The 26,961-nt window shown below is 40.8% G+C and overlaps 1 protein-coding gene and 1 long non-coding RNA gene across 2 annotated transcripts; one reads left to right on the top strand and one right to left on the bottom strand.

Moving 5' to 3' along the window:
* Window positions 1-652: 652 nt before the first annotated feature.
* LOC140604057 (uncharacterized) lies at window positions 653-4,430 on the bottom strand. The gene is made up of 3 exons (XR_012007103.1): window positions 4,334-4,430; window positions 3,971-4,127; window positions 653-2,786 (listed from the first exon to the last, which is right to left on the bottom strand). It is a non-coding gene; the product is annotated as an uncharacterized lncRNA (long non-coding RNA).
* On the top strand, window positions 3,760-25,320 carry NIPAL1 (NIPA like domain containing 1). Its single transcript, XM_072774969.1, has 6 exons — window positions 3,760-3,890; window positions 13,704-13,970; window positions 18,526-18,582; window positions 20,757-20,847; window positions 22,368-22,528; window positions 23,283-25,320. The coding sequence occupies exons 1-6, from the start codon at window positions 3,845-3,847 to the stop codon at window positions 23,900-23,902; spliced, it is 1,242 nt and encodes a 413-aa protein (XP_072631070.1). The 5' UTR covers window positions 3,760-3,844; the 3' UTR covers window positions 23,903-25,320.
* Window positions 25,321-26,961: the final 1,641 nt, after the last annotated feature.

A 26,961-nucleotide genomic window follows, 5' to 3' on the forward strand; every position in this document is an offset into this window, starting at 1 on the left:
GAAATGGGAAGACTCCTAACTCTGGGAAACGAACTGGGGGTGGTGGAAGGGGAGGAGGGTGGGGGGTGGGGGTGAGTGGGTGACGGGCACTGAGGGGGACACTTGACGGGATGAGCACTGGGTGTTATTCTGTATGTTGGTAAATTGAACACCAATAAAAAATATTTTATTAAAAAAATAAAGAAATGAGGTTTTTTTAAAGATTTTATTTATTTATTAAAGAGAGAGAGTGTGTGAGTTGAAAGGAGAGAGAGAGAGAGAGAGAAACTAAAGCAGACTCTGCACTGAGCACAGGGCCCAATGTAGGGCCCAATCTCATGACGGTGAGATCATGCCCTGAGCCAAAACCCAGTCAGCTGCTCAACCAATTGAGCCACCCAGGAGCCCCATTTATAAGAAAGGTTTTAAATATAAAGATAAGTTAAAGGTAACGGGATAGAAAAAGGCATAACATGTAAACTCTAGTAATAAAAGAGCTGGTTTTGCTATATTAATATCAGAAAAAGTAAATTCAAATAAAAAAGTATTACTAAAAATAAACAAGAACATTTAATAATGATTAAAGTGTCAATTCATGAAGAACATCTAACAATCCTACTTGTTTATGCATCTAATGACAAATCTTCAAAAATTCATTAATCGAAAACTGACATCATTGTATTTACAGACAAAGTCACAATTATAGGTGATTTTAACACTTCTTTCTCAGCAACTGATAGAACAAATGTAAAAAAAAATAATAAAGTAGATTTTGAGCAACAAATTTAACCTGAATTTTATGTAACACTATACCCAACAACTGCAGAATATAAACTCTTTTAAATTTTACTTGGAACAAAAATAAATGAATAATTTAAATAAATAAATAAATAAATAAATAAATAAATAAATAAATAAATTTTACTTGGAACATTCACCAAGATAGGCCATATGCTGCGCCAGAAGCCAAATCTCAATAAATTTCAGAGGTCTATCAGTATAAAGAATATATTCTGTGTTCAAAACAGAATTAAATTAAAAAAAAACAGAATTAAATCATAAATCAAAAGAAGGATATCTGGAAAATATCTCCAAATATTTGGAAATCAAGAAACATACTCCTAAATTGTCCATGATCAAAGAAGAAATCACTAGGAAAGTTTTAAAAATACTTTGAACTAAATGATAAGAACACAACACATCAAAATTTGTTGTATACAGCTAAAACAGTATTTGAAGGCAAATTAGTTTTCAATGTTTGAATTAGAAGGAATAAAGATTTAAAATCAATGATCTATGTTTCCACCCTAGAAACTAGAAGAGTAGCAGTTAAAGTCAGTGTAAAAAGGAAAGAAGTAAAAATAAAATAATAAATATATATATTAAATACAATAAGAATACATCATCATAATAATAGCAGAAGCCAATGAAATTTTTAAAAATCCGTAAAGAAAATTAATAAAAGTAAGAGTTGGTTCTTAGAATAATTAATAAAATTGAAAATCTCCTAGGGGCTGAACTGGCTCAGTAGATAGAACATGTGACTCTTGATCTTAGGGTTTTAAGTTTGAGACTCACACTGGGTACAGAGATTACTTAAAAATAAAATCTTTAAAGAAAATTTAAAAATTATTGAAAATCTTCTAAATAGACTTGGAAGAGTCTCCAAATTGAGAAAAAAATAAGGGATCACAAATTCTCAGCCTTAGACTTGGCCCAGCCCACCAGTGGGCCAGTTGGGGATTTTTCAATGTCTTTTTTTTGGGGGGGGTGGGGGTTACATAAACACCATGCTTTTTCTTGGGAATAAAAATTCCCCAAATTAATGTCACTCAACACAGTCTATGGTGCTGTAATAGCATAATATGCAAAATCATCTAGAAATAGGCCATATAGGGATCCCTGGGTGGCGCAGCGGTTTGGCGCCTGCCTTTGGCCCAGGGCGCGATCCTGGAGATCCGGGATCGAATCCCACATCAGGCTCCCAGTGCATGGAGCCTGCTTCTCTCTCTGCCTCTCTCTCTCGCTCTCTCTCTGTGACTATCATAAATGAATAAAAAATTAAAAAAAAAAAAAAGAAATAGGCCATATAAAGTTCTGCTAGGCAACATTTAAACTGAGAAAACAAGGATCCTAAATCAGTTTAAGTATATTTTCCTGAGTGTTTTTCTCCTTATTTTCAGAAATGAAAAACAAGAATTACAGCAAAGTGCCTCCTACCTAAAATAGACCCAAGTAAGAAACTGGAATTCAATTCTTAGAAGAAATGATCTGGGTGGTACGTTTTTAGTGTTGTTGTTTTTGTTTTGTTTAAAAAAAAATGCAATCAGCAAATGGGTTAAGAGCATTAGTTAGCATCCCAGCTCCACCACTTGCCAGCGAGGTGTCCATAAACAAGTTAATTTTTATGTGCCTCTCTTTCCTTATCTCTAAAGTAGGGATTAATATTCGTATTGTATCAATCCATAATGATGATTCAAAAAGCAAATATTTATAAGTGCTTAGAATAGTGCTTGCTCACATAAATACTCTATCACTGCTAAATCATAAATAATATTTTAGATCACATTTACTATCATCAACAATCATTTTTAATAAAGACAAAACTTTCAAGCTTGATGTTCAAACAAAACGTTTAAATAGAAATCCAAGTTTTAAGGCTTATTATCCAAATTTGGCATAAATCTCCCTCCCTTCCAACTTTCACCCATTCTCCCCATGCTATTTCTTCCCCATCAAGCCATCCACATGCAAAAGTGTGTGCCTTGTTTTGTTGAACTGACTGTTCTTAACTCTTCTTCATCAGCCTAGGAACAAGAAAAGCAAGATTGAGGCCGCTGCTATGAAACCCTTAGGTAATAAAGTTAATAGCACTGTTTATACCTAGAGCAAAGGCAAGGTGAGCCGAGGAGAGACTTTTTTCTCCTTTGTTGAAGTCCCAGAGCACAGAGGCACCTCCTTCCTGCCAGGAAGGTTTTAGCAGGAATGATACCCATTTCGCTTTGCATAAGGACCTACTGCTTAAACTAACTAGTTGGTTAAGTTACTTAACCTTCCCTTTGCCTCTGATCCCTCATCTGCAAAAAGTAGCCATTTATAGACTAGATTGTGAGATTTAGGGTTAATACAAAGTGCCTACGTATGCATGGCAAGGCAAGAATACCAGAAATGTTAGCTATTACTGCTTTGTGGGAATAAGCCGTTTGAACTTGAGCATTGCCTCTGCTTTAGGATTTATTGCAAATGACTGCATGACTTCAAAAAAGGGAGTGCGGGGAGGTGTTGGGGGACGAGTTTGAAGCTGAGGGATCGCGGGGAGAATCTGATTGCAACAGGCGTGCAAAATCTGTTAAAAATAATAATAATCAATATTAGCATGGTACCCAGAGCAGAAAGCCAAAGGCCAGCCACGTACCTAACGTCCGCAGCAGGGCCTCGGCAAAACTTTTTTGGACCGCGGGAGAAGCTAGAAAGGGGCCGGGGCCCAGCCGGGGCCGCCCTAGAGGGCGGGAGAGTTGGCCCCGGGACCTCCGCGGCCCCAGCGCGTCTCCCGCCGGCCCCGCCCCCGCAGCCCTGCAGCCCCGCCCCGGCGCCCGGCCCCACCTCCCAGCCTCGGCCTCGGGGGCGGGGCTAGCGCGTAGGCCACACCCCATTGGCTGAGGCTGCCCGGGGGCGGGGCCAGCGCGCCCCTGTCGGGGCCCCTGCAGCTCCGCCCCCTCGCGGGGCCGCGGGCGGAGCAGCCCCGGGAGGAGGAGGCGGAGGAGGCGGAGGAGGCGGAGGAGGCGGAGGAGGCGGAGGAGGCGGAGGAGGCGGAGGAGGCGCAGGAGGAGGGAGCGTCCGCTGGGAGAAGCCCCGACTGGGGGCCATGGGGGGACAGGTGAGGCTGCCGCCTGGAGAGCCCTGCCGAGAGGGTGAGTGTCTGCCCCGAGCCCGGGGAGCCTGCATCTGGGTGGCGATGAGCCCGCGCGGGGCGGGGGGGGCGTCCCGGTACCTGCAGGGAAGGGAACGACTCCCCCGACTCCCCCGACTCCCCCGACTCGTAGCGCATCACCCGGCGGTGCCCACACGCAGGTGCCCCGCGCCAACCAGACCGACTTCCGCGGCTCCCGCTCTGGCCCAGGGGGTGGACCCTTCTAAGTGACAGCGTGCTGAGTGTCAGACGGGGAGACATCAGGGTGCTGAGGCGGATCCCCGAGACACGCCTGCCAAGGACGCTGGCTCCGGCCCCCCGCCCCCCGCCCCCCGCGGCGAGAAGTCACCGGCCGGCAGAGCGCGAGCCCCGGGGTCGGGGGGGGGGACGGTTCCCGGGGAGGGGCGTGGGACCCGCATCCCTCCTGCGCCTCCAGACGCAAACCTTTGCCGCCCTGCTGGCCTAGCGTCTGACTCGCCGCGGGGTCACTTCTTGGCTCCTTAGGACGAGGGACCAAGCGGCGGGGGGACGGGGGATGGGGACGGGGGAGGAGGACGGGGACGGGGGATGGGCACTGGGGAGGAGGACGGGGGATGGGGACGGGGGACGCGGGAGGAGGACGGGGGATGGGGACGGGGAATGGGGGACGGGGGATGGGGACGGGGGAGGGGTTCGGGGGAGGAGCAGGTCCGTTCCTGCCCGCGCGGCCGCGGCCGGGTCCTGAGAACTCGCTGGGCGAGGCCACCTGCCCTGCGCCAGGTGTTTACAACCCAGGCGGACTTTCTGGAGTCCCAGGGCAGAAGGCGCGCGGGGGCCAGAAGGAGCAGGGGCGGGAACCCCTGGGAGCCAGGAAGGGTGTGTCTCAGCCGAGGTGACAGTTTTCGCCGAGCCCGGGCGGGGGCGGATCTCAGATTTACCTGGTGCAGGACCAGGAGCGGGAGGGGTGAGGGGCGTGGCGAGAATGCCTTTCCCGAGTTGCTGGCAACTTCCCGGGTTTCCTCCCATCTTGGGCTTCTCCAGATTGTTCTTTAAAAAAAAAAAAAAAAAGATTTTATTTATTTGTTCATAAGAGATACATAGAGAGAGAGAGAGGCAGAGACCCAGGCAGAGGAGGGAGAAGCAGGCTCCGCGCAGGGAGCACCACGCGGGACTCGATCCCGCGTCTCCGCGGTCACGCCCTGGGCTGCAGGCGGCGCTAGACCGCTGGGCCACCCGGGCTGCCCCAATTGTTCTTTGATGCCTAAAAAAAAAAGGAGGCCAGAGAGTTGGGGGGCGGGGTGGCAGTGACCTAGTCAAAACTTTGGCAGCAAGGGCGGTGCGGGGGGGTGGTGGGGGACACAGGGAGAAAATGCCTGGACAATTCAGGTGCCGCTCAAAAGCTGAGGTTTGGGAACTGGTTGCTAAAGCGGCTGGATCTGGAATTATTTCCTAGATAGGTTGCATGACCTTTGTCTAAATAATTCCTAAAGCAGCAAGTCAGACTGTGGTAGCCGTCCACCCTGTTTACCCAGGGATCTGTAAGTAAGGAGGCTTTGTGAATTACACTCGCTTATTCCAACTTCAGTGTTTTTCCTGCTTTACTCAATGCATTTAGTTCCAACAAGGTATACTCAGGCTCAGTGCTTAATACCTGTGATTAATTATAATTAATTGTGTGGGAAAGACAGTCCTTATCAACAGTGGGAAGAGATTAGGCTTTGGCATCGATCTCAGCTATGACTTAACCTTGGGCCTTCATCGAGATATGGGAGTAATTTGTACAGTTGTCAAATGACATGAAGCACATAGTTCAGAGCTTGACGTGGAGTAAAGCCTCGATTTTTTCATTTATTTGTTCAGATGACAGGAGTCTATGTGCCAGGCACTGACGTGCTTGCGGCTGTGGAGGGATCCTCAAGATAGTCTAGGCCTAGGCTCTAGTAAGCTTCCCATGCAGAAAGAAAGAGAGAGAAAGCATGAGCGGGGGGTGGAGGGAGCAGAGGGAGAGGTAGAAGCAGATCCTCACTAAGTGAGAAGCCCCACAAGGGGGCTCGATCCCACAACCCCATGATCATGACCTGAGCCAAAGAGAGATGCTTAACCGACTGAGCGCTGCCCCCCCACCCCCCCCACCCCCGCCCAGGCACTCCAAAAGTCTGTTTCTTGGTGTATCTCTCTTCTCTTTTTACCTCCTTTGCTTGTTTGTTTTGTTGCTTAAATTCTACATATGAGTGAAACCATATGCTATTTGCCTTTCTGCAACTGACTTATTTTGCTTAGCATTATGCTCTCTAGATCCATCTATGTCATTGGAAATGGCAAGATTGCATTCTTTGTTACGGCTGAGTAATATCCCATATATATACACACACACATATATGTATACCATATATATATATATATATATATATATATATATATATATATATATATGCTCCATTTCTATCCATTCATCAATCAGTGGTCACTCATGCTGCTTCCATAATTTGGCTATTGTAAATAATGCTGCTATAAATATAGGGGTGTCTGTTTCCCTTTGAATTAGTGTATTTATATACTGGATTGTAGGGTAGCTCTATTTTTTACATTTTGAGGAACTTCCGTACTGTGTTCCACAGTGGCTGCACCAGTTTACATTCCCACCAACAGCGCAAGAGGGTTCCCCTTTCTCCACATCCTGGCCAACACCTGTTGTTTCTTACGTTGTTAATTTTAGCCATTCTGACCGGCGTGTTATCTCGTAGTTTTGATTTGCATTTCCCTGATGATAAGTGATAATGAACGTCTTTTCATGTGTCTGCTGATTATCTCGATGTCCTCTTCAGAGAAATGTCTGTTCATGTCTTCTGCCTGTTTTTAACTGGATTATTTGTTTTGCAGGTGTTGAGTTTTATAAGTTCTTATCTATTTTATCTTTAACAATTGAATAACTTTAGTGATATTCAGGTTGTAAAGTATGAAAAGAGCAGCAGTTTATGTAGGAAGTCTGATGGTCAGCAGTCCTAGAATACTTGGCTTCCAAACATGTTGATAGTGGTAAGACCTTGTTTATTTATTTTTTAAGATTTATTTGTTTGAGAGAGAGACTGCAAGTGCCGGCAGGGAGAGGCAACGGGAGAAGGAGAGAGAGAGAATCCTCAAGCAGACTAGGCTTTGAGTGTGGAGCCTGACAGGGGGCTCAGTACTAGGACCCTGAGATCATGACCTGAGCTAAAATCAACAGTCGGTTGTTTAGCCAACTGAGCCACCCAGGTGCCTCAGGAAGTGACATTTTAAAGTGAGACTCATGGGACACCTGGGTGGCTCAGTATGTTAAGCATCTGCCTTTAGTTCAGGTCATGATCCTAGGGTCCTGGGATCGAGCCCCACTTTGGGTTCCCTGCTCACTGGGGAGCCTCCTTTCCCTCTCCCTCTGCCGTTCCTCCTGCTTGTGCTCTCTGGCTCACGCGCGCACGCTCTCTCTCTCTCTCTCTCTTAAATAAGTAAAATCTTTAAAAATAAATAAATAGAGACTCAATGAGGAGGGGTTAGCTCTGCCTGCAACAACCAAGGCTTTGAGGTGAGAAGGAATTTGGCCTATGAAAGGAACAGGGCAAATTAAAAAAAGAAAAACCCACAATTGTAGGGAATGTGGTTAGAGAGATACTTGGAGGCAGGATTCTGTAGGCCCTTTTTGATTGTAGTGGAGGTTTTAGATTTTTCCTAAATGAGAAGGGAAGCCATTGTAAAATTTTAGAGGGAGAAATGACAAGATTGGACCTACTAATCTAAAGATTCATTTCACCTGATCTTGCCTCCTGCTATACTTTGACCTCATCTCAGGCTATCACCCCAGTCAGCCTCAAGCACATTCTTGCCTCAGGGTTTTTGTTATACATAGCAGTGAGTTTGTCCATTTAATTAAAAAAAATTCTTTTATGCTACTTTTACTGCTTTCCATGGCACTCAACGTTTTATATAGTTATTAGTTCACTTGTTTATTTTGTTCCCCTCATTAGAATAAATATGAGAGCAGGAATTCTATTTTATTTACCATTGTATTCCCAGTTTCTAGAAAATGCCAGACAGTGCATACTCAATAATGGTTGAACTAGTGAGTAAGAAGACAGCTAATGTTATTTCAGAGAATGAGTGAGAAAGAGGTATCAATATGATGTCAGAGGTGAGCAAGCTTCAGCGCATGGAAAGCTTTTATTTATTTATTTATTTTTCATGGAAAGCTTTTAAAGAGGCCAGGATTAGTTTAGATTTTCTTATCATTGCAATGAAAAGAAACTAAGCAGAGGAGTGACATAATCTGATTCACACTGGCTGATGTTTGGAGAATACATTTCAGGAGATGTAAAGAGAGTCATTGATTTTTTTCCCTATGCTAATGGGAATAGGCAGGTGTATCAGTCAGCTATAGCTACGTAATACACAGCCCCCAACTCAGTAGCTGAAAACAATCATATATTCTTGCCTATGAGTCTGTAGGTCAGCTGGTGGTTGAATGATCTAGCCTGGGTTCACCTGGGTGTCTCTGCATCGGGCTCCTTCGTGTGGGGTGAGCTTGGATCTGCTCCATGTGTTTCATTCTGGAGCTCAGGCTGAAGGGGCAGCAGCTCCTTAGGGAAGCTCTATTCCTGAGCTAGACAGAGGCACAAGAGAGTAAATATAAGTACATAAGTGCATGTGAAGCCTGTCCTCCTATCACCTCTGTGGCTGTCCCATTGGCCACCAACTCACTTTCAGCCTTGACATCAGGGGAAAGAATAGTCTGCCCACATCAGGAGGGGTAAGGGAGTAACTATTTGCTGAATAACAAATTAAACAAAAACGTAAAATAGATGATGAGACAATGGTTTCCTCAAACTGGAAATATCTTGCAGTGGTTAAAAATGCAAGTTTATGCCATCATTGACTTCTTAGGAGTCAGCTTTCCTACCGTATGTAATAAACTGAAAAAAAATTATTATTCTCTCTCTATAGGCAAATCGTACTTGAAAAAAATTATTCAAAGTATTTCATCTTTGTATAAACATTAGTAATGACTTTTAACTGACTTTATTTGTACTTTATGTTTTTACCTTTCTGACATAAAAAGAATACTGGCCTGGGAATTGGGTTGCTGCTTGGCTGTGATTTTGACAATTATAGGGCTTTGGCAAGTCACTTAATATCTTGGCATCAGTTTCTTTAAAACGTCTTTCAACTACAAGTGCCCATGAGTTTAAATCTGGTGTATCAGCAACATTTATGAGCCACTGGGATTGTAAGTAAATTACTCTGGGAACAGAGATAGCACATGATCAAATCACAGAATTATAGAAGGCATCAATGGAATCACTGAGTCAAACTCCCTTATTTCAGAGATGAGGAAACTGAAATCAAGAAGAAATATTCAACTTGTCCATGATTATAGATAGTAACAGAGCTCAAGGTGAGGCAAGGCCTTTTATATGGACGATATGTATTAAGTTCAAACGAAGCTACTGTTTTTATGGAGTCAAAAACTGTCAAGTATCATTAGTGCATGTGTTTCATCATAACGAAGAATGTTAGCAGTGCTCCTTGTGAGAATAAGAACATCGTACATTACTCAGATATCCACCAATTATAAAATAGGAAAATCAGTTGTGAGATCATCATCCAGTGGAGCTCTGTAGAACAGTGGGCAAAAACAAATCCTACAGCCACATGCATCAACAGTGATAAATCTCAAAAACAAGCAAGCCCCCCCCCCAAAGAATACATACTGTATAATTTACATTTTATAAAGTGCAGGAGCAAAACTAAACAATTATTTAAAGATATAGCCATAAAAGGGAAATCATTTTTTTTTAAGAAAAGGGATCTTATGCAGGAAATCAGGATAGTTATTACTTCTGAAAGGTAATATTTTATTTCTTAAACTAGGTGGTTGACACATTGGTGTATATTGAATTATGTTTCTTTATAACTGACACATACTTCCTAAATATTAATTACTCAATATTTTTTTAATTACTCAATATTTAGAAAAACTAATAATAACTATACCAAAGAAGTCATACTTGCTCCCTGGTGGCAGGAGTATAAGTTGGGACAGCCACTTGGAGGGCTATTATAGTGTCTATTAAAATAAAATATAGTGAATGTAAAAATATATATATAATGAATGTAATAGTAATAGATTTTCTCTATGTTGAATAAAGTTTAAACTCCCTGGATAATAACTTTGCTTACTAGAATCTTAAGAAGCCAACTCCACTATCTCCCGATTCCTCTGAAACCCTGTGCACACATTCTACTTCACCCATCGGTTTGTATCTGGCCTCCCATTCCACGGCCCCAACCCATCCTTGTCTCCCCCACTCCCTCCTTCAGTCACATCTGCTGTAGCACCACTCCTCAACAGTCACCCAGAACATAAAACAATTTAAGTTCTAAGGTCAAAAACTTGATACAATTTTTATTATTTTTCCTGCCATAAAACTTACAGCATTAATAGCTACTGTTTGCAATAGGAACTTACAAAATCCAACAAAGATTATTTGCTTTCCCTTATCACCCTCTGCCCCCACACCCCCTGAAAGGTTGGAAATAGTTTGCTATGTCAACAGCCTAGAAAGAATATTGTTCCACTGGAATGAGACCTTCCCACACTGTTTTCAGAGATGGAGTTTTGGAATGGTTATGTTAAATACATAATAAGTAACACCAGTGCAGTCATGGAATTCACTAGCAGGTCAAGTCAGATGTTTTCTCAGGAATGAATGTAATGGAAATTCTTACTATGAAAATCCATTCTTGGGTTTAGATGAGCTGGACAGTGACAGGAACACGATTGCTAAGGGCTGGCTTATTTGAAAATTTGCAGCAATTCTTATTAAAACAACCTGCCTGGAGATCCCTCAATGTTACTGAATATCCCTAAAGTCACATAATTCTCCTTGGAATATTTAGAAGTTTTGACTTAGAGTTTCTTCTGTACCTTTGAAACAAAGTTGATTCATTTTCAATTTATCGAAATAAGTGAAATAATAATCATGAAAAGCTTGAATTCAATTATTTTACCTTTTTAGGGACCTGAACTTTATCATTGTTTCTTAACTTTGTAAGTGGTAAATTCAGATAACTGCATAATATTTTGCCAGGGAGGCATAGGTCCAGTTACCAAAACTTTGTCCCTAAGATATCATTTGATCAAACTATCTTTTGTTGATCATATGCCTTCTTAGGATTTTTGAGATGTAAAACTAATTTTTTTCATTGCATTCTAAAATTGGAGTTGATTCATTATTCTTTGCCTTTTTTGTTTAGAATAATTCAGAGTGGGAAAATGTGCTTTTTCAAAGAAAAAATAAAACTAAAAAGAAAAAGAAAAAAATGAATTAATGTAACACGTATGTTAATTATACTTGAAATAAAATAATGGGACACCCAGGTAGTGCAGTTGGTTGAGCATCCAACAATTGATTTTGGCTCAGGTCATGATCTCAGGATCATGAGATTGAGCCTTGTGTTGGGCTTCATGCTGAGCTCGGAGTCTGCTTGAGAGTCTCTCTTCCTCTCTCTCTGCCCCTCCCACTCATGCTTTCTCTCTCTGTAAAATAAGTAAACAAATCTTTAAAAATAGAAAAGTAAAGGAAATGGATATTGGGACTTCATCAAGATAAAAAGCTTTTTGTACATCAAAGGAAACAGTTGATAAAGCCAAAAGAAAACCTACAGAATAGAAGAAGATATTTGCAAATGTTTTATCAGATAAAGGGCTAGTATCCAGATCTATAAAGCACTTATCAAGCTCAACCCCCCCAAAAACAAATAATCCAGTCAAGAAATGGGCAGAAGACATGAATAGACACTTCTCCAAAGAAGACATACAAATGGCCAACAGATACGTGAAAAAATGCTCAGCATCAGGGAAATATAGATCAAAACCAGAATGAGATACCACCTCAGACCAGTGAGAATGGCTAAAATTAGCAAGTCAGGAAGCAACAAATGTTGGAGAGGATGCAAAGAAAGGGGAACCCTCTTACACTATTGGTGGGAATACAAACTGGTGCAGCCACTGTGGAAAACAGTATGGCCATTCCCCAAAGAGTTAAAAATAAATACCCTATGACCTAGCAATTGCACTACAAGGTATTTATCTAAATGATACAAATGTAGTGATCTGAAGGGTCACCTGCACCCCAATGTTCATAGCAGCAATGTCCACAGTAGCCAGACTATGGAAGGAGCCCAGATGTCCATCAACAGATGAATGGGTAAAGAAGATGTGGTGTCTATATATATACAAAAGAATATTACTCAGCCATTAAGAAAAATGAAATCTTACCATTGGCAACAACATTAATAGAACCAGAAAGTATTTGCTAAGTGAAATAAGTCAAACAGAAAGACAATTATCATATGATCTCACTCATATGTGGAGTTTAAGAAACAAAACAAAGGATCATAGGGGAAGGGAGGGAAAAATGAAATAAGACAAAACCAGAGAGAGAGACAATCCATAAGAGACTCTTAGCTATAGGAAACAAACTGGGGGTTGCTGGAGGGGAGGTAGAGGGAGGGATGGAGTAATTGGGTGATGGGCTTTAAGGAGGGCACTCCATGAAATGAGCACTGGGTGTTATATGCAACTGATGCGTCACTAAACTCTATCTCCAGAACCCATGATACACTATATGTTAATTAATTGAATTTAAACAAAACTTTAAAAAATAAAAGGGGAAGAAAAAAGTTGAGAAGAGGGTCAGAAAATCTAGTCACAATATCACCTTGTTGACAGCTACCTTTTCAAGTGGAGAACAGATTTAAAAGTTCCTTATATTGTCTACAGTGGGTTCATTTTGCGTTTTAGGGGTTTAGATGTAAAATTCCAAGGCCTTTATAATAATGGGTCTGGTTCAGTAGATTTATATGTTTATTTGAGTCTTGGTCTAAGAAAAGCCTACCGATGTTTAATTCTTTTTTTTTTTTTTTCTTTTTACTGGATTTTATTTTGTTTAGAAGGCAGATTTGGAAAGCTAAAAAAATCATTCTTTTCAGGGAAAGTGGTACGGAAACCAAACCCACTTTTTTTCCCCAAACCCCCTTTTAAACACATCTTCTGAAATGCACTATCACCCCACCAGATGGGTTAGCTAAATCTTCTGTTACATGCCCACCGGTGGATTGCCATGCCTGGCCCTACACTCAGGCATCACGAACACTACTTTCCTGGAGCTGTGCAGATCATGTGAAGGCCGGAGGTGGGTCTCGGGGGCTGTGATGAATTAGCTGAGCCCACTTCAGGTGTAGACAGCTACATGCTACTCTTGCTACTCTCATACGTTGCTGTTTTGCTGGAACAAAGAGTCAAGCAAGTAAGGCCAGATTCTCCAATTTATAAGAGGAAGGGAGACTTTCAGGTGAAATCTCTCATTTTGAAATGATGACAACTGAACAATTTCTCAAACGCTTTTAAGAACCTGTGTGAGGGGATCCCTGGGTGGCTCAGCGGTTTGGGGCCTGCCTTTGGCCCAGGGCGTGATCCTGGAGTCCCGGGATCAAGTCCCACGTCAGGCTCCCGGCATGGGGCCTGCTTCTCCCTCCTCCTGTGTCTCTGCCTCTTTCTCTCTCTCTCTGTGTCTATCATAAATAAAAATAAATAAATAAATCTTTAAAAAAAAAAAAAAAAGAACCTGTGTGAACCAAACTGGACATGTCCACAGGCGTGTGGACCGCTGGCTGAGAACTTTCCTCCACGTGGTTAAGCGGTGTCAGTACTGTCCACTCAGGTTTCTTTCTTGCAGAAAAGGAGTACATTCAGTGTATCTTTCTTTTGTGTTTGTTGATGTTTCCTTCTTTCCCTTTTTTCCAGGCTACGTGCTGTCTCTGGTCTGCCCCAACTCCTCCCAGGCCTGGTGTGAGATCACCAATGTGTCACAGCCGGTGGCTTCTCCCATCCTCTACGAGGACCTGAACTCCAGCATAAGCAACTTGGGCATTTCTGCAAAAGTAGAAAACAAGTACAGTCTGTATGTAGGCCTGGGGCTGGCAGTAAGTTCCAGTATTTTTATTGGCTCCAGCTTCATACTGAAAAAGAAGGGCCTTTTGCAACTGGCCAAGAAGGGCGTTACCAGAGCCGGTAAGAAACGGATGCAACTAGCCAAGTCAGGCCTCGGCAGCAACTGCACAAATAATCCTGTTGTGAGACCTCAGTGCTACCGTAATAATGCTTTACTGTCTCTCTCTCAGGCCTGTCTCTGTGCTTAGCAAATCTGCCCTGCAGCTTCCAGGATTGAGCCAGCTGGGGCTCCTTTCGGGTGAAACTGAAGTTCCTGTTTCCAGAGGTTTAGAGTGTGGTATGAGTTCTTCTTTCATAGCTTTTGCGTGCAGTTTTCAGTGTTCAAGGTCAGACGCTGCCTTCCTGCTTAAAACGTCGGTGGCTTTTCTTTGCACTCAGAATAAAACCCTAACAGCCTTCAACAGTCTGTGCAGCATGGCCCTTGCAACCTCTCCAGCTGTGTCCTCTGCTACCCTCCCTGTTACCTACTTTTCTGTGGTTCCTGGAGTAGACTGAGTTCTTTGTCGCCTCAAGGTCCTTTCCCTTTGTCTGGAACTCTCTTCTCCCTGCCTTCCTTTGGCTAACTCATCCTTCAGACTTCAGCTTAGGTATCATCACCTTCGCTGGTCTTCCTCTCTGGGGAGGTGCCCCTCACCACCATCCCCGTTACTCTCTATCATGGCTCTAGGGGTTTCCTTCATGGTACCCGAAATAACCTGTCACTGTACATTTATTATTTGTTTATTGATAGTAGATGCACAAGAGCAAGAACCTTTTCCATGGGACCCAATAAATATTTCTTAAATCAATAAATGGATAGCAATAGAATTAGGTTGCTATTTATAGTGACAGTTCACATGCTGCTGAGTAACTCAGTTTGACTCCCTTTCATTAACCATGAATTTCTACTCATTCTTTTTTTTCCATTTTATTAATGTATAGTCATAAATATTTCACATGTTTATCATATACAATTTGAGGAGCTTGGACATAAGGACATACCCATGATACCATCACCATAATCAAGATAATAAACATATATAACCTCTAAAAGTTTCCTTATCTCCCTTTTTTATTTTTTGTTCATCAGAATACTTAACATGAGGGCTACTCTCCTGTATTTTTTTCTCTTTCAGACATTTCTTTTTATTTACAGCTTATGTTCAATGCAAATCAATTGTATAACATGAAACATGAGAAGTTACAATGAATCAAAGCATAAATACACAAACACAATATACAATCCAAGATAGATATCCAGCATCCAGGTGTGAAACAAAACAGAATGTTCATTCACACACACAGTAGCTTGACATCTCTCCATAGGGTTGTTTTGGTGTAGGTTCCTAAGGTGGGAAAAAAATGACTTTGGCTATCAAGACCACTGTGGCCATATTAGATATTAGAACATCTAAGCATCAGTGCATGACCATGTAAACAAAAGTCCTTACTGTGTCTATTTTTTTTTAAAGATTTTATTTATTTATTCATGAAAGACACAGAGAGAGGCAGAGACACCGGCAGAGGGAGAAGCAGTCCCCCTCCCCCCACCCCGCCCCACCGTCCCATGCGGTACTCGATCCCAGGATCCCAGGATCATGACCGGAGCCAAAGGCAGATGCTCAACCACTGAGCCACCCAAGCACCCCCAGTGTCTATTTTTTAAAAAGCTTTCTGTGCATCAAGGCAAACATTCAAGAATAGTTAAGAGATGATTTCTTTAAACGTGGCTTAAGAAGTATGGACGTGTAAAGTTCCACCTTGAAAATGAGAATAGATTTTATCTTACCTAGATATAAAGGATGGGATGTGAACAGATTCATCAGTTTTCATTTGGTTCGTTAAATCCCTAAGGCCATGAAACAGGTAATACAAAAATCTTCCATGATTGTATTTATATGCACATTAGAAGGAACTTCCAGGTGTCACTGTAAATCTTCAGTGCGTTGTTTCCACAGTCCCACCTTAATGCATATGTATTCCAGATAAAGGTTTACTTTGTTAAGCTCTCACTGTTTCTTGGGAACTGAACTCTTTCCTCTGAGATTCTGTTCATTCTTTTCAAGAATATCATAAAAGAGCTAAGTATTATTCAAAGGTTCATATAGAAAAATGACTACAAGTTGCAAACAAATGTATAAAAGTACTATTGGAGGAGATTTGCACTATCAGAAATAAAACATACTATAATGCTATCTTAATTGAAACAGTTTGGTACTGGCACTAAAAAAGATAAACAAAATAGTGAAAGACAATTGCCAAGTATATATAACAATTTAATATGCAATTTTTGAAAGCGGCATTTCAATCCACTGGAGAAAGGATGGATTATTCAATCACAAGTGTTAAGACAATTGGCAAAAATTAGAGGAAAAAAATGTAAAGAGTTCTACTTCTTACCATTCAGGAACTTAAAATGAAATGATTTTTCTCAAAAAAACTAAAAGAAGGTCTTTCTAAGCATTCAGATAAAGGAAGAATCTATTCTGTATAAAGGAAGAGACTATCTGGATTGATAAAAAAAAAAATCCTACATGGAAACACCTTAACTGAAACCAAAAAGCAAATGACATATGATATATATGGGGGGGGGGGGGTGTTTCCAAAATATATGACAAAGGATATTAAGACCCACAGCACAGCATATAAAGAGTGACCATAGTTGATAAGAAAAAGATTAGTACCCTAAGATAAAACAGGCAAATACATAAACAAGAAACCCACAAAATAAGAAATACAAGTGGCCAATAAACATATATAAATAATTGTTATTTTACTAGTACCAAAAAGACATACCGTCATATAACAATGAGCTCCTGGGGTTGTTGTCTACTATTTTTTTCTTTTTTTTCCTTTTTTCTTTTTCTTTTTCTTTTCTTTTTTTTTTTTTTAGGGAAAGTGAGGGCAGGGACAGAGGGAGAGAGAGAGAATCTTAAGCAGGCTTCACACCCAGCACAGAGCCGATCATGATCCTGAGATCGTGACCCCAGCTGAAATCAGGAGTCAGATGCTTGTACGCTTAACCAGCTCAGCCACTCAGGCACCCCTGTAGCCTACCATTTTCATAAAGTTTTGCTTTTTCTTTAAAAGGCCCTATATTGGTAAGGGACTTTGGGAAATAATTCGCCTTCCCAAACATTGCTGAAGGCAGTATAAATGGGTACAAACTTTCCTAAGAGCAATATGGTAAAGCTTAAAAATGTCAATGTCTTATAACCTACTAATTCCACTTCTGGAAATTTATCTTAAGATGTGAACAAGGATGCCACCTATAGTTACACACCAGAATATTTATTTAAGGTTTTTATATAACGAGAACAAATGTAGACAGTGTGCATGTGTGTGTATGTGTGTAGCTGCACACAGGTTAAGTAAATAATGATATACTAGATTTTGAAATAACATTCAACCATTAAGGACATGAGAAACTATTTATGATACATCAAGTTTTTTAAAGACAGATTGTGAAATTGTAATACTCATACTCCATTTTAATCATTTGCACATTCTGTAAGAAGAAAATCCTAAATAAACACTTTGCAAGATAATCTTCACCGCTAATACATCCTGTTTAGTTTAATTATAACAAAATCAGAGAGGTCAAATACATAGGATTGAGTGTATTAAAATTGGTGAGAAAATTCCATTTCCTATGGCAAACATAACAATGACTTTAGGTCACAGATTACAGTCCAGAGAATATAACTCTTTAAATACCTCAGGAAACCTTTTTGCCTTTTTGTCCTTGTCAGTGGATTAGAGAGAAACTCAATTTCATAATGCCAACCAAGGTAAGGAATAAGGAGAGTCCAGCTGGCTAAAGCTGGTTATTCTCTGGTTGACTATCCAAAATCTCAAGAGCTCTTATGTCAACTATCTTCTTCTTCCCTTTGAGGTCCTCATTAGGTACCGATATAATTTACAATTTATGGGTTTCTGTATTTAATTTTAACTGTAGCTGAAATAAAGTATGATATTCTGTGTCCACACCTGTGGCTGGCATAAATATGGTAAGCCTAGTGATTAAATAAAATTTTCTTGCAAATGAAAAAACTTAACTTTCTGTAGAAAGCAGTCCAAGATCTTTAGAAATGGCCAAGTAAGTAAGCTGAAGACTAGCTTTACTGAGTTGGCCTTAATGTGAGGTCTGAATGGCGTGTCTCTTGATCAGATGGGGGCCCCCAGATGTGGGGCAATGATAGGGTGGAAGCCAATGGTGTGGGAGGTGAAAGGATCCACCTGAAGCAGAACAAAGGAGACAGAAGTTTATTAAATACATCTCAAGGGAGCAGCGGGCAGGACAGCAGAGGAGAGGCTGTCTGCCATGAGGTAGTGGGGGGCGGGGAGAGGGCCTGTTTTTAAGGGGGGAAGATGAGAAGATATGGGGACGTGTGGAATTCTCTCGTTTTTGGTTAACTGTGCTTAGTTGTAAGTAGCCCAATGGTCACGTGGGGCCTGTGGATGTCCTGAGGTGGGTCACCTGATGGGCCTTTTCAGGCTCAACACTGCCTGAAAGTGGCTCCACATTTAAGTATTGGCTTCTCCAACCATATTCCAGGCCCTCTCCTAGTGATCAGTTTTGCGAGCATTCTCCCTCCAGTTTAGAATTTAATTGTAATTTTTATTATTTTCTTAGGACAAGGTGGACATTCTTACCTCAAGGAATGGCTCTGGTGGGCAGGATTACTCTCAAGTAAGTCCTTACTGGTGAGAATAGCATGTGCTTGGAAAATTGATACATAAATCACCCTGGATTGTTCAAGATTGATTATCTTCCTAGGAAGGATGGCATGAAAGTCTAGAAATTTTTGTGTGGGTATAATATCTTACATATAAAATAAGTCATATATTTTTAGAATTAATTCCTCCTCTTTTCTCGCTGCACCTCCATGTTCTCGACACTGCCTCGGAATGCAAGGGGAAAAGTTAACATTTAAAATATCTTATCACCCACTTCTCCTTCGGTCTTCCTCCCCAGAGCAATTGAGGAAAATGCCTTCTTCCCACATTTCCCTGCTCCTAATTCGAATCTGTGACTATTCTTGCTGCATGTCTTCTGAGGAGTGGGTACATTTTCCTGGTCAGGACCAAAACATGGGTATATTAAAGTCCCCTCTGGCTGCTTAGCTCCGAACAAATGGAGAGAAGATGAAGGTTGTCAGCGCTCCCTCCTCCCAGACTTGCCCTGAGGACTACATGAGACTGTTGGATGGAGACCACTCTATGAATGCTCAGATGGGGTGCAAAGGGAAGACAGTGTTCTCTCTCTCCCAGGCACTTTTGCAGATTTCTGTCTCCTCCCCTAACTCCCCTGATTTTTCTTAAATCCCAAAGACAGGAGCTCATAAACTATAGTTTAACCTCACCACCCACTACCTGACTCCCTCTGCAGCAAGAAGCCTTCCGACTCTCATTGATTCCCACACCAACTGAAACAGTTCAGGACTTGTGTGGTCCTCTTGTGCAACAGAATTGGATGACTTTAATGTTAGAATCTAAAAAAATGATAAATAAAAATATTTAGATTTAAACCTGTATAGCCCTTTCAGTTGTTTAGGTGTTTTCTGTTTTCTTATTTCATCGGAATAAAAATTGACAGGGAATGTACTGAGAAGATTCCCGATAGATATTTTGGATGATTTCTTTTTTCTCCTTTTCTCTCTCTCCTTCTTGTGTCTCCCCTCCCTCTACCCGCACAATAGGATGAAGATCTAAGGAGAATGTTATGTGGCTACATTTACAGTTTTATTCTCATCATGTACAAAGTTCATGCTAGTATTGAAGCGAGAAATAGCAGAAGTCTACGACATTAGAGATTTTGCCTAGTGACAAACATACAGCACTTCAATCCTGAAATTAATATTTTCCTGGAAAGCTGTCTGTAGAGATAAAAATATAAATAATATCAAGTATTCAAGATAGGTTCATATTTGAAGAAAATTGCCATGACTCGTCTTAGAAGAGCAGTCTCCCAATTGTTCTGTTCTGGAAGCTTCTATCTGTTTCATGATATTTTCCCTAAACCTGAGTACTCCTGCAGATTTGGCCGGGGGAGAGGGAAGGCTGGGGAGCATAGCAACCAGAGGGAAAAAGAAAAAATATTCTGGTGTCTTTTATCTGTCCCAGAAGCTCTCTCTACAATGTTAGTGTCTTCTTGGCATAGGTTGCCCTCATGAAATACTACATTCTGTGGGCAAATGTACAGTTGTGACCCATAAGAATAATTTAGCTCCAAGACAAGAATCCTGTCCTTGGAGTTTCCCTCTAGAAATCATCTCACCAAAGTCTAGAGTTCCTCAGAAAAGACAAAGATCGCAGGAGCTCATCCTTATGACTTTAAAACAGCCCTTTGGATCTCCTTGATACTTCTAAGCACATTAAGGTGCTTCTGGATCATCTACAGTTCAGAGGCGCTCGGCAGCCTGGGCCTGTGGTAGGCATTTCTGGCTATCCCCTGCCAGGTCAGTAGATCTGTGCAAAGCATTCTAATTTGCCAGCAGGTATGCTTGAGCAAATAGAATAGTTCTTTGCTTAGGCCCAAACTACCTCTAATTAGATTCTGTAGAAGTGACCAAATACGATTTTGGTTGTGACATAACTAAATCTCTACTAGAAGTCACTTACAGCGTGTATTCATCTGTCACCCCTTTTTGCATCAGCTGAGTTCCTATCACCAGGTAATCACCGTTTAGCTACATCCCTTAGTGCCAATCCTCCCCTACCCTCCATGACAAACAACGTCAAATGGTTCCTTTTAGTGGCCCCGTCAGTATCTTTGGAACAGAAGTCCACCACTTTGCCTATGTCATTCATTTTTCTTTCCTGACAAGTCCATCTCTCACATGACTACCATGGCTTGCTTTCCAGTGGGAGCCGGAGAAGCGGCGAATTTTGCAGCTTATGCTTTTGCACCTGCCACCTTGGTCACCCCGCTGGGGGCTCTGAGTGTGCTCATAAGGTACGTGAGAAAAGAGCTCGGCTTCTGCAGAGATGTCAGGGCCATGATGAATTTAAACCACAAGAAATACGTTGCTGAGCGTATCTCAAAATATCATGCAACTCATTTGAGAAGACACAAAAAAGAGCGGTAGGAGCGGGGAATAAATTGTGTCATTGTTATTTAGAAAACCTATGAGAGTGGTCCTGGCTTCCTGCTAACATAAAGTAATCATGTGTTATGTTTGTGTTTATTCAACTAAGTCTAGTGGGTTTTTCTCTCTCTCTCATCTGAACACATGACCACAGTCCATTCAGTCCTTTCTGTCGTCATAGTGGTTAACGACCATAGTGATCAGAGGACTTTGAAAAGCATAGTGTTTGGGTTAAATTTCAACTTTCACTTAAAGTCTTTCATTATTTGCTGGATAGTTATGTTTGGAGACCTTTTCGTTTCTTTTAGCCCTGGAAACAGGAATAATTTTCATATTCATAGAGTGCAGATCCCATTTTTTTTAGTTGTCTTTATTATGATCCCAAATGAATGTGTTCAATGGGCACATGAACGCTTAGAACTGAGCAACTGTGTTATTCGTTGTGTTTTTCTATCTCTTTTGTCTTCATTCATTATCCACCTGTAGTAGAAAGCCTATGACCAGGCCAACCGTCTTCACCTTCTTTGTAGGACTCTTGTGAGAAGTAAATGAGTCAGCACACCTAGAGCACTAGGTTCCACTAGCATAGCACTATGCGTGGAACCAGAACTCTTAGTAATAGCAGTGTTTTGGCTGAGGCTAGTGTCCTTACAAGTGGCCACATGAGGATGACTCTAAGAAGGTCCCAGGTAACGGACCACGGTCTCAGGTGCACATTGGCATAGGTAATACCCTGGTGGGAGTGCCAGGGCATCAAGGGAAGGAGGCTGGTGTGCGGGAGCCACAGCAAACCTATTTGGAAGAACAGCAGGATAGCATAGTCTGGAGTCCATGGTGGTGCCAACAGAACTTCCTGGGGCCATGGCACAGTAGTGGGGACTATTGGATAAATGTAGGTATCAGGGCAGTAGCAGCTGGTAAGGAAATACTTCAATATTTTGACAACCTGCATGGTAGTGCCTTACATACTAGCTAAAGATCAGCCCTGAACAGAGTGACTCTTCTTTAGACATGTATCTTCCTTTGAAGCTTTCATGAACACACAGATTCTCAGTCATGCCAGTAAGATGTAAAAGATCTTCCATTTTGCTTGGGTTTATGGGAGAAGATGGGGAAACTGGAAGTTAATTGAGTGGGACCTCTCTTGGGAAGATGCCATGGGTACAGAATGTCTGTTAAAACTCTTTTGATAGAAAAGCAATTAAGCAGATTTAATTGACCATTTCTGAGTATTAAGACTAATTAGGTTTTTCAGCATCCTGGGGCATATTCCGATCAGTTGATTGGCAACTGGGGTAGAGTGGCCAGTACCACAGTGTGACTTCCGAGCTGCTATGGAATCCAATGTTGATTAAATAAGAGTGATTTTATTTTCTTCTCCCAACAGTGCAATATTGTCTTCCTACTTTTTAAATGAGCACTTGAACATTCATGGGAAAATAGGCTGCATACTAAGTATATTGGGGTCAACTGTGATGGTTATCCATGCCCCACAAGAAGAGGAAGTCACTTCTTTGCATGAAATGGAAATGAAATTGAGAGACCCAGGTCTGTGATTCAACCAAAAGAAACACTCTGATTCTATTCCACTTTCTCTCCTCATCAAATGAATTTGTAATAATACTGTAAAAAGCTCTCTTCAGGCCCTGTTGTGGGTTGTGAGATGCAGTAAGGTTTGACTGGATTACAAGTCTTGTGTAAAGGTGACACACAACTTAGCATTCCATCCATGCGCGTCCTCTACACAATAAAAGGAGATGGGACTAGGAGAGGCAAAAGCATGTACTCCAACTCAAACTTTGGCCACTTTCCCCCTCTGAAAATAAAGTCATTCAGGGACACCTGGGTAGCTCAGTGGTTGAGCATCTGCCTTTGGCTCAGGTGGTGATCCCAGGGTCCTGGGATCCACCTGATCGGGTCCACATCAGGTTCCTCATGGGAAGCCTGCTTCTCTCTCTGCCTGTGTCTCTGCCTCTCTCTCTCTCTGGATCTCTCATAAATAAATAAATAAATAAATAAATAAATAAATAAATAAATAAATAAATAAAATCTTAAAAAAAAAGTCATTCGGATGATACCTGCCACGGTGTTATCTGTGAAATTCAAATGATATGTTTGTGAAAGTCCATTGTAAAATACAGAGAGCCATGCAGTAAAATGTTGTTTTGTTTTTGTTGTTCTAATTTAATCTCACTTCCCTTCCTGAAACACCTACGCTTCTAAACTCATGACTAACAAGATTTCTCAAAGATAGGATCCTATTAGCATTTTCTGAAGTCTAATTCTTTTCTCTTCCAAACAGGATTTATTTCCTTTGCTGTGATCATAACTGTGATTTCGTTAGTGCTGATTTTGATCGTGGCTCCCAAGAAGGGACAGACCAATATATTGGTCTACATTTCAATCTGTTCATTGATTGGAGCATTTTCAGTTTCTTCTGTCAAGGGCCTGGGAATTGCCATTAAGGAACTATTGGAATGGAAGCCAATTTACAAGCATCCTCTGGTCTTTGTTTTGCTGGCCGTACTTGTGCTTTCAGTGATGACACAGATTAACTATCTCAACAAGGCACTGGACACCTTTAATACAGCTCTTGTGACTCCCATTTATTACGTATTTTTCACATCCATGGTAGTAACTTGCTCTGTCATCTTATTCCAAGAATGGTACGGCATGAAAGCCGGAGATATCATCGGGACCCTGAGTGGATTCTTCACCATTATCAATGGCATCTTCCTTCTACATGCTTTTAAACACACTGACATTACCTGGAGTGACCTGACATCCACTACTCAGAAAGAAGTCCTTTCTCTGAATGGTAATGAAGACAAATATGTCTTACTAGAGAACACAGAATGTTCTACCCCAGGATTCAGTGATGACATTACCTTGTTTAGTAGGACTGATGATCAAAGTCTCTAGAAACCTTGAATTTGAACCAATATAAGATACTTGGAGAGAACAAGGAATATCTGATTTCTTGAAGAAATATTAGGAGAGCTGGCATTTTTAAAGTTCTAACTAATAATCTAGATGTGAACCCCCACCACCACCCCCAAAAATGCCTTCCTTTTTGGCCATCAAATTTCAAAATCAAGGTTTGGATCCTTCTCCAGAAGACCTCTACTGTTTCGCATGTCTACAAACCGGAAATATTCCCTAAGCACAAAAGAAGTTAAAGAGTTACAGGAGTCTCTGAGTAATCTCTTCTGGTCATAATATTTTAGCCTCTGCCAGGTGGCTCTTCATTTCTTTGGCTGCTATTCTTAGTAATTCATAGATAAACTTAACTGTATGCTGATAAGTAGAGCATCAACCATCATTCTCTGATGAGTCATCGTCTCAAATTATTAAAACTGAGAAGTGAGATTATTGATGCTTCCCCCCCACCTTCTATAATGTCCTTCTTTCTAAACTAGATAGCTAAAGAGTAGATAGAGCATTAAAAAAAAAAATTAGGCCTGCCTTGGAAATCTGCTCCTTGGTGGGCTAGAATGTGCAGGACACACAGCCCATGAAGGACTTATGAATTGTAATTTATTGCCATATGAGAAAAGTTTATTACCAATTCAAAAGAAAAGAGTGGAGGAGGGAGAGAAATAGTTAAATGAAACACAGTGGGGTTTTTTTGTTGTTTTCACAAAAACAAAGGCAAATGGATTACATTCAAGGCTTCTTTTAACTCAGACCTGAGCAATGTAAGACAAAATTGAGTTTCTGGAGAAGTCCAAGTGATTTCATGTTTGGAGTTCCTTATATTCACTTTGTCCCTTTCTCTGTTATACCAAAGGCCATTTTTCCTGTTGACAGAGAGACTTTTGTAAAAATAACTGGCACATTACTTTAAGATTATATTGTACACTTCAATTTTTCTCAAATGTCTAATCCCCAAAGGGTTAAGTTTTTCACAGACTGTTTGGAAACAATTAGAAAAATCTTTGCCAAAACCTGAATGAGTTATCATAATTGTTCTCTTGGAATTTGGCACTTTTCACGTTTATTAAGGAAATTCTAGTTAGTCACTAACCTTTTTAAAATTATACATATCCTACCACAATAAGTGGCAGATTGTCTTTTTCTGTTGAATTTCATCCTGACTATATTCTCCATATGTTTTATTGATAAGCATTTTGGGAGAATAGGAAGGAATGTTTACTTCCTAGAATACAAAATATTGAGGCCTCAGGGAATGCTACAGGAAAATACCTTTCACATATAATTTTACCGTCTCCAAGTGCAGCAGGAATAACGTTGGCGGGCTTTAATGTTTGTGGACACTTACCACTCACTGATTTCATGAGAAAGAAATTACATATTTCCAGGCCAAACTTATTTCTTTTTTTTTTTTTTTTTTTTTTTTTTTAATTTTTTTTTTTATTTATTTATGATAGTCACAGAGAGAGAGAGAGAGAGAGAGGCAGAGGGAGAAGCAGGCTCCATGCACCAGGAGCCCGACGTGGGATTCGATCCTGGGTCTCCAGGATCGCGCCCTGGGCCAAAGGCAGGCGCTAAACCGCTGCGCCACCCAGGGATCCCCCAAACTTATTTCTGTTAAAACAAAAATCCTAGCCAAAAAGTTACAACATTAAGGCAAAAACAAAAACAAAAAACTCTTCAAGTTGATTTAATGTTTCTGTTCCAATATAAGATGTTATTAGTTTTGCTTGTTTGTAATCTAGCTCAAGTCCATTCCAGGTAATAATAGTAAATTCTATTATCAAGAATCCTGTTAAACTGACCTTAGCATTTCCCAGTTCTGTTGAGCTCTGACTGATGTTCCCAGGGATGTCCTGAGATGACCGTGAAGTTGCAAAGGGCTGTCAACGTCTCTTCCAGCACAGCTCGGTGTTGAGTGCACTTCAGTGCGTTCTCATTTTTGAAAATTGATAATCCATGAAAGATACATGGGTTGATACCTCAGGTCAAGTATGTGTTTACTCTGCTGATTGCCGTTTCACTTTAATTGTATATCAGATATATAAGCTATGAACTCAAGTTTGTAGGAAAAGTGTTTTTGGAAAAGGTAGTGTTTAAAAATGATAGGAATTCTTTTAAGTTTTTTTTTTTTTTTTTCTATTGAAAACTTCTACTGATTCCTCCAGGACACTTTCATAGTGAGGAAATTAATGGCATCCAACCTGAGACTGTGGTGGTTCTCCACTCCAGGGAGATCCAGTGTCAGGTATTTCTTAAATGTCACCTATTACAAAGCTTTGCCCTTGGTATATTGAGCCCAGGCTAAAGGTTCGTGGAACACAAGAACTCATGTGTATCCTGGATTGGAAAATGAACCAGTGTTGACATATATGCCCAGGAGAAAGGCTGAGAAAGATTTAACAAGTTGAAACATGTTAGAGAAACAATGAAATATTTTTAAAAATCTAAAAATCCCTACTGGGTATATGCATTGAAAAGCCAAAGTGTTATCGTAAATCTAAAACTCATAATAAAAATAAATAAATAAATAAAACAATAATTTTTCCCAAATAGGAAGATATTATCTAAGGAGGAAGAAAATGCTGGATCCCTGTATTCAGACTATGTTAGTCTTAACTCACATAGATACGTCTTTATCTCACATAGATATCTTAAGATTTATTATGTGAATATCTGCATATGGGCTATTAGGGGTTACAAAGCTGTCTTCACACAGCCAGATTGAAAGCTTTCCCTAATTCTGTGAATATCATGGTTTTATTTTAATTTTCAACATTAGGTCAATGGTCATAATTTTATTCTTAGGTCAATGGTCACTTTTAGTTCAGATTGCAGAGAATGTTCTTAAAAGTCTTTAGATTTAGCAGCATGCAATTAACACCTTTAAGAGTACTAAATGACATACATGGAAGGTATCCTGTATCATGCTTGATGTGTGAGGCACTTAATAGAATTTAGTTCTCTTTGAATCAACATTTTGATTCTTATAGTCTTATTACTAGATAAACACCGTTAGTCGCCAATTTTCATACAGTCTTCATCTT

This window comes from Canis lupus, chromosome 14 (assembly GCF_048164855.1).
Source record: "Canis lupus baileyi chromosome 14, mCanLup2.hap1, whole genome shotgun sequence".
Taxonomy (NCBI): domain Eukaryota; kingdom Metazoa; phylum Chordata; class Mammalia; order Carnivora; family Canidae; genus Canis; species Canis lupus.

What these genes read in the sequence shown, in the direction of transcription:
- NIPAL1 (XM_072774969.1), top strand. Translation starts at nt 3,845, where the DNA reads ATGGGGGGACAGGTGAGGCTGCCGCCTGGAGAGCCCTGCCGAGAGG. An exon ending in GAAGGGCGTTACCAGAGCCG is followed by an intron (nt 13,971 to 18,525) that starts GTAAGAAACGGA and finishes TTATTTTCTTAG; the next exon opens with GACAAGGTGGACATTCTTAC. An exon ending in GTGGGCAGGATTACTCTCAA is followed by an intron (nt 18,583 to 20,756) that starts GTAAGTCCTTAC and finishes CTTGCTTTCCAG; the next exon opens with TGGGAGCCGGAGAAGCGGCG.